At 46.1% G+C, this 8,150-nt stretch overlaps 1 protein-coding gene across 1 annotated transcript; it reads right to left on the reverse strand.

Annotated features, from left to right (window-relative positions):
• Positions 1–5,088: 5,088 nt before the first annotated feature.
• Positions 5,089–6,537, reverse strand: LOC144826329 (endogenous retrovirus group PABLB member 1 Env polyprotein-like). The gene has a single exon (XM_078684670.1). The coding sequence runs from the start codon at positions 6,535–6,537 to the stop codon at positions 5,089–5,091; it is 1,449 nt and encodes a 482-aa protein (XP_078540796.1).
• Positions 6,538–8,150: the final 1,613 nt, after the last annotated feature.

Here is an 8,150-nt window from a genome sequence, read left to right on the forward strand (position 1 = left end):
CTGGAAAAACCGTGCGGCCATTGTTTTGATTTCACAGAGAACTTCAGCAAAAGAATGTGCTAACGAGCAAGTCGTATGACATCCTTATTGACGTATCTATGTCCATCCTTACGTCAATCTCGGCACCTTAAAGGTATAAATATTACCGATCTTGCCCTATGCAAACACACGCGTGGTGACGAGACGGAGCAGCCATACTTGCCGAAGCCCAGAGCAGAGCAGACCCCGCTGGCAGCAGCCCCGCCTTTCTGACGCGCTGAGAGAAGCTGCTTTCTCCTGCCAAGAGACCCAGCACCGGCGCTTCCGGGTAGCCCTCGCAGGCAGCCTGGATTATCGAGACCAGAGAGAGAGATACCATTCCTCATTCATCCTAACTTCCAGGTACAGAACTGAATAACCCCTCGCAGAGAATTCTTTAGTTATTCACTTGGCAAAAACAAACTTAACTTAAACTGTAACTTTCTATTCCCGCCCACGTATTAGACTTAGGTCAGGTACACGGGGTAGGCATATCTAGAAACACCAGTTGAACACGTTTAGTCAAATGTATATGTGTATGTAAATATATTTTATTCATTTTAAACATCATATGGCTTAGAAACCATATCAATGTTTTTACAGTATTATTTTATACTATTGCTTTTAATGTATGCACTTTACTTAACTATAAGTATTGCAATAATATCGATCCATTTCTCTTGTATGAGAAAAGAGACTGATCAATAAATAACACCTTTTTATTGAACACGCCCGTCTCTTCCTTTTCTCTACAATCTGATGAGACTAAGAATGCACGTACTGACTGAGTAAAATAAATTGCCTTTTGCTCACACGACTCTCGAGATTTACTCTTGATTAGGGGAGAGCAAAGTTGTCATGTTCTATGGTTGTCAGAAACTAAATCCCTTCTTGTCTAATCAGGGAAGTTAAGTCCTCCTTGAACATTCGAGAAAGTTTCTAGTGAACTCTGAGCTAAGCTGGCAAACCCAAAACTTTAAGTCTAGTATCGACAGTAGTAGACCTAGTTAACGTCTGGCCTAGGCCTTTACTGCTGTAGGTATTATTCCAATGCGCAGAGCCTATTGGGATGATAGGAACTACACTACATGGGTATAGGTGTCAAACACATTAGTATTTGCATTAACAGCCGGAAAGGTCACCCACGAATAGAAAATTTCGTATGGGTAAGCCGCATCTGCGCTCACCACCAAAATTACCTCCATGCCCTCTACCCCCACACACCAAACTGCTGCAAATGATTGCGCACCGCAATACGACTGTGTTGCGGTATATCAAAGCCAGCCATATCGACGCAGGAGGAAAGAGGGACAATAAAATCAAGTAGCACAACTGGGTGTAATTTAAAAGAAAACCGTTTGAAAAGATTCAAGCTTGAAAGACCTATGTAACTATAGGTAGGTTTAACAGACACCACTGTTAACCGGAAACAGTAGTGAAGGGCGTTACGATCTAACCGGAGTACTACTCAAGTGTCATGCAATAAGACCACCATCGTTGGGCGCCATGTCGCAGGGATACTGCTCTGTCGCAGAACTGTGCACAAAGAGCCGGAACATCAGTGAATTAGGATGACCCAAAACTCACCATAGTACCCAGAACTCCCTATCTGGCTAGCAATCAGTGTCTTATTGGGTATTACAAATCCCCAATAGTTAGACAACCCAGAACATGAACTTAGTGCACCTCAGGAAACGTGGAACACATGAACACTCTTTCGTGCTACTCACTCATTAGTCCAAAACAGAGAGTAAACGAGGACACGTGCAATATGGCAATATTTATTACTAAAGCTGTCCTCGTAGGTACAGTATCTTAGATAATACAAGCAAACATATTATCAGAAATAAGGTTATCAGCAATGTTACAATTCCATAAAATACGAAAGGAGAAAGAATGATATATGCTAATGGTCAGAAGCCTGGATACTCCTACTTCTTACCCTCCCTTGCTAGTATCTAGTATTATATCTAGAGAAGGTCTCATGGATTTACCAGGGCGGCCCATACCTTAGGTTCTAGTAGAATGGGATCACATCATATTCTACACCAGCTCTCAGCATGCGAAGATTCGTCAGACTCCTCTCTGCTGCTCTGTGCAGTGCCATATCAAAACATGCTGGAAGCGTGTCATCCACAGCTGCCTATGTGTTATGTCTACAACGTGCTCCGATCAGACCAGAAAACAACTACTGTGTGAAAGCAACCTTGAGGGCCAGCAGCACTCACTGTGCAGACATCTCTCACCAAGCTAGATAATAATGTGTGAAAAACATATTATTCTCGTGTAAAGCAAAACACCCTGCAGCACTCCAAGCATCTATAATATCATGTGCCGTGTGCAAAGCAACAGAAAGAATAAAAATGGCGTTTATGCGTCTTAAAAGCTCATGCTAACTTAACACAGTAGAAAGGCTAACGTATTCTATATGACAGTGGGAGACCGGTGTGGTATTCTCCTTGAGGTCTATCCGATGCGTGAACTTCGCTAGTTTGCCTACCGTTCCTCCGAACACCTTGGGGAATTCACTTTTCATCCTCTCGAAGTTTGGCGGGCTCTCTGAGTTTGTCATCAGTACCTGCGTGTCTCCTCCTGTGTTCAATTGTATTCCCAAGTCTCCTTGATCCATCCACCCCAGGACCGACGGGCCCTTCTCTGCTACGTACAGCTTGCACTCAGCACTTCGGCCTTTAAACTCAAATTTCAAGACTCCGTATCCAACCATCGGAATAGGTTCCCCTGTATAAGTGACTGGCCTTATGTCCGGATGTTCCAGTCACGATCCCAGACTTGGTTTAAAACTTTCACTCCATACAGTCCTTTGGACAATAGTGTACGGGGAGCCGGAGTCCGCTACCATTTTAATCTGTATCCCTCCAATTACCATGTTGCACTGTGGTTTCCTGGAGCGTTTGCAGTCAATGCCTAGTACTTGCCACGACACACAGTACGTTGTCGTCTTCGTCCTGTTCTCTCTCTTCTTCCTTGTTCGGTTCATATGTCACATATTTAACCGTCGGTTTCCTCGTCTTGCGGCGACATACTTTTTCGTAGCGTCCTACTATCCCACAGTACATGCACTTCACTCGGAATGCCTGACAGCATTTGTCATGCGCCGCATGGAATTGGGTTCCACACCGGTAGCACGTGTTCGTACGTTCTTTGTCCTGCCTTCTCTGCTGTGGAGGCTTCCCTGTCCACCTGTTTGGCCCCTTTCCTCCTATGGCCGTGGCTTTGCTTTTCTCTGCCGGTTCTGCATCATCGACCTTATTAACCATGGGCCTCTAGGTGGATTCTCTTTTTTTGCTGCGTCAGCACACCTTTTTGACAGTTGTGCTTTTTTCACCATGGCAATCACTTCCTTAAGCGTCGCTTCTCCATTCATCCATAGCTTGTCTTGGACGGTCTTGTTCGTCGTGTGCATGACTATTTGATCCTTTATAAATTCATCGTGCAGGACACCGAATTTGCACATGATTGCCAGTTTCCTCAGCGCAGCTACGTAGTCGTCTATCGATTCCCCCGGCTCCTGCTTTCTCTGCTGGAAATAGTATCTATCTATGGACGTGCACACTGCGGGCCGATAGTGGTTGTTTAAATCCTCTGTCGCATGACGGAATACATCATCGTCTGCCGCTTGCCTGGGGGTGGGCACAAGGTTCTGGAAGACCCTAATCCCTTCTGGGCCCAAGTTATGTAATAGTATTCAACTCTTCCTCTTGCTAGGGAAGGCTTCTCCATTCTTTTTTTCCAGGGTTTCTATGTAAATCATGAAGCACTCTCTCCAGTCCTCCCACTTCATTACAGGCTCTCCCGGTTTCGGTAAGAACGGGATCGGCGTTGTGAGCGAGGACTCTTGCGTACTCATTTTGGTGCGTTTTTCTGGCTCTATTCCTTGTCCCCTCGGGCTGCCTGGTGCACTTGCACTCTCCCCTTGCGTCTGGATCAGTTTGGGCCCTCTGGCGCCCCCTTCTCTGTGTCGCCCTGACTCCGCCAGGGCCTTAAGCGTGTTCTGGGCACTTGTGACTTGCTGTTGTCTTCTGGTATAGTGTCTGCCCCTTCTGTCTTCTCCTTTCCCTTAAGAAGGTGGGGGTCTCGGTGGGAATGGCTCCTTGCTCCATCGCTGTGGCCCACTACCCTCCGTACCTGGTAAGTTTCTGCTCTTCCCGGTTGCCTGCACTTCTTGCTGCTGTTGAAGTACTGGGTTTTTCAGAACCGGTACTGAACCGGTAACCCAGCGGTGCCAGGGACAACACCCAAAGACTTCGGGTTCTTCCTGTTTTCAGACTACAGAAACACAGTCTTCTAGGTGAAGTCAAAGATCGAGTTTATGGCTGCAACCAAGTAACACGGTGTATATTCTCAGGAGACTGCTCAATCTTACAAAACCAGCCTTCTCTTTTTATACAAAATATTATGCTTCAGGCAAACATTCTTTACATTACAGTTGACCATTCACATATTTTCACTACAAAGAAAAAGCAGAGTCATGATGACAATCCCACATTTCAGTTTGCTCAGCCCACAATCAATTACCCGGCAAGGCCCCGTATTTTCATCAGATATCGACGGACCCCCAATAAAAACTGGCACCTCCTCCTCGTAAAGCAAGTCATAAAGTAGGGAACAGGGACAGGTGTGTGAAGATTAGGCGTGGTCCGTGTGCGATGAAAGGTTTATGACATGTTGTGCCCTGATACTATCTCGCCCGGCCACTGGGAGAGGAACTGACCGAACAAGTTTGGCCTTGGGCAGTGGAGTCAGCTTGCCCGGGTCAAAGAGAAGTCAGCAAAGGTGTACGTGTCCATCAGAGTCCGGTTTGGCCTTAGTCATTGGCCTATGTGAGGGCAACTCTCAAAATGGCTGCCGTACACAAAATGGAACCCGAGGGTTCAGGGTGATTTCGTCAATCGAATATGACGAAAATGCTTGTGCATTGTGTACTAACCATTCTCGGTCTTCTGATATCGAAAACATCATGCTACGATGCTATTTATAACGCGGATACAGAATTTTCAGTACCACAGACTCTCCTTTTGCCCTTACATAGGCAAATAACCTATACTCGTACTAATCTGAGTCCAGGTCTATATTCGTAAAGTAATTGAGATGTTGCTGTAGCATCATCCTATTACTTAGCTCGTCCCTCGATCCAGGTTTCCTTACACATGATGTAGCACAGAGGCCACATATAGCAGGAGCACATTGTACGCACAGACAGAACAGGAAAAGGGCTGCAAAGACCATCCCAATGACCATCAGAATTTTCCATCCCCAGCCAGATACCAGTTCCCAGAACCATCCCATTAACGACCAATCTCCCTTGTCTACATGAATAGATTCGGAAATCTTATGCAGTTTGGAGATGGCCTGGTACACTGTTGGAGCGTTATCTGGAATGAAAAAACAGCAACTCGATTGGATCACCCGGCATACCCCACCTCTGTCTGCAAGTATGACGTCTAACGCTACCCTGTTCTGCAGGGTCATAAGACTATCTGAATGGAGCTCAGCATTCAAGTTACTAAGGGCACCGGCAGTTTCAACCACGGTGGATTCAACCACCCTTGTCAATTGCCTTATGTTCCTGCTGTTAACCAGGGGTCCCCAGAACGGTAGAAAACCCCTCACGAAGTCTCCAAATTCTTGTTCTGCAGTGTCCTCTTCACTGAAGACACCTCTAACTATCCTTGTCTTATGGTAATCTGCCGCCGCTGTGTAGGTGGGAGGCAACAGGAACGAAACAAAGCATGTGCCCGAAAAGTCGGGGGGAAACCATGTATAGGCCCTATCATGGCAGATGAAATAGGTACCCTTAGCTGCTAAGAACGGAGGAGAAGTCTGAGACGCAAAAACATATGTCTCAGTGCAGATACTCTTCCCTAACTGAGCTCTGGGATTCTTGCCAATACCTTGCAGACATAAGTGACCCTGATGGGGTACAATCCAAATCGGGGAAGATCTCTTAGCTTGCTGTTTCTCGCTCAGAGTAGCTCCATATCCGGTCACGTTCCATCCTACATATACTAGTGTCTCATCTCTCGGGATAGTCTCATAGTAGATATCTTCCTTAATCATATCTACTATACCCTTGACTAGAGCACTATTCTTAGGATTGTCTGTCACAGAACGTAGAGGGTAGATTTCATGTGCGTAGATGAACATTGTTCTGTATGCCCACACGGAACCATTGTGGCTGAATGGCAGAACCAAATAAGGGATACCTTTGTCCGTGGTGTGAGGCATAAGACCGCACACCCAACAGTTAGTCGTGTTCATTACTAGTTGGTGTTGGTGCAAAAGCTGAACGAAGGAGTTATTAATAAACTCTAATCTCCTAGCGGATTCATGTTCAGGGAGAGGTTGAAAAGAATGTGAGGAAATAGTGGTAGGAGGAGAAATGGGCGATGAAGTGGGTGCAAATGTCACTCGAAAAGAGAATAAAACATATCCTATAAAAAACATCATAACACTGAACAACATAAAAATGCATAGTATCAAAAAGCGTTTCGTGGTCATCTTTTACACATTCTGGTTCATTGTTTTGGCAGGTCTCTCCATCTCGAAAAACTCCATCCTCTCTAAAATGCTGCTCGCGATGGTAGGGTGTTCTATGCTAAGGAATGCTTCAGTCAGTCCAGGGCAACTCCCTTAGACCAACCAGAACCGTCGACTTAACGTCTTCGGCTGCACCCCAAAGACTTGGGCAACCGCGACCCTACAGCGGAACCCGGATGGTGGTTCAAAAAACAAAAATAAAAAAGTTTCTCAGACGAGAGAGCTGCACTTTCAAAATTTAGCAAAGAAAAGGAAAACATTTTTTTATTTGTCCATAGTTCTCGGCCTCAGATTATAGCGTTGTTTCCCCGATACTGTCTGGTTTTGAAACAGGGGTACAGGCTCTGTAGTGTCCAATCGATTTGATGGTGGCACATGTTCTTGCAAGAGATTGTCCCTTTCTTTTTCGGTAATTGTTCCTTTTATACGTGCATCACTGAAAGGCAGACATCGCGGCACAGTTTCAGTCTCTGAGTCAGCGACACCCTCCTGGACCCACCGGTCGTACGGCAGAGGCAAAGGGACCCTCTTGCAGTGTACGCCGTGGATCCAGTTCTTCTTCCCCTCCACTCGAACAGCTGATCTTGTTGAGAGAAGAACTAAATGAGGGCCGGTCCACCGGGGCTGGTCATTCTTTGTTCGCTGGAAATTCTTGACCAGCACCCAGGATCCAGGATCGATCAGATGTCCTGGAGCTTCAGAGACCTGAGGCAGAGTATCGTGAACCTCTTGGTGTAAAACACGCAATTTAGCCGTCAATTCGTACAAATAGTCAAGCAGTACAGGGTGTTCGATTTCACTAAATTTGGCCGGCCTTGGCACTCCCCATATGTTGGCCGGACGGCCGAACACTATTTCATATGGACTAAGTCCCACTCGCGAATGCACAGTCATTCTTGTTGATAGGAGTGCTAAGGGCAGAGCGTCAGACCATTTAAGACCAGAGCTCGCTTGGATTTTGGCCAACTTTAGTTTCAACGTGCCATTGTAGCACTCTACTAGACCAGCTGATTGGGGGTGATTTGCAGCGTGGAATTTCTGCTGGATGCCTAGCCCTTCGCATACTTTCTTCATCACTCGATCCACAAATTCACTCCCATTGTCACTCCAGACCATTCTCGGCATTCCAAATCTAGGGAAGAACTCTTTGACAAGGGCTTTAGCTGTGGACATGGCAGTGTTGTCCTTCAGGGGATATGCTTCTATCCATCTTGAAAAGGCACATACAACAACGAGTACGTATTTCAAGTTGTTGCACCCTTCCATGTGGATGAAATCTAGCTGCAAAACCTCGAACGGATACGTTGCAGGCGCAAAATGACCAGCTGGAGTTGGGGTTCCCCTACCAGGGTTGTATTTCAGACACACTATACAATTCTTGACCACATTCTCTGCACACTTAGGAATTCCAGCATTTTGCCATACTGGAGCCAACAACTTACAAATCCCTTTCACACTGATATGAGCCATTCCATGGGCCATCGTAACCACTGCAAGCACATACGCATCGGGTAACAACCATCTCTGATGCTCTGTCAATTCAACCCAACAACCCTTTGCATCCATTTTACCCG

Source organism: Lissotriton helveticus, chromosome 3_2 (assembly GCF_964261635.1).
Source record: "Lissotriton helveticus chromosome 3_2, aLisHel1.1, whole genome shotgun sequence".
NCBI lineage: Eukaryota > Metazoa > Chordata > Amphibia > Caudata > Salamandridae > Lissotriton > Lissotriton helveticus.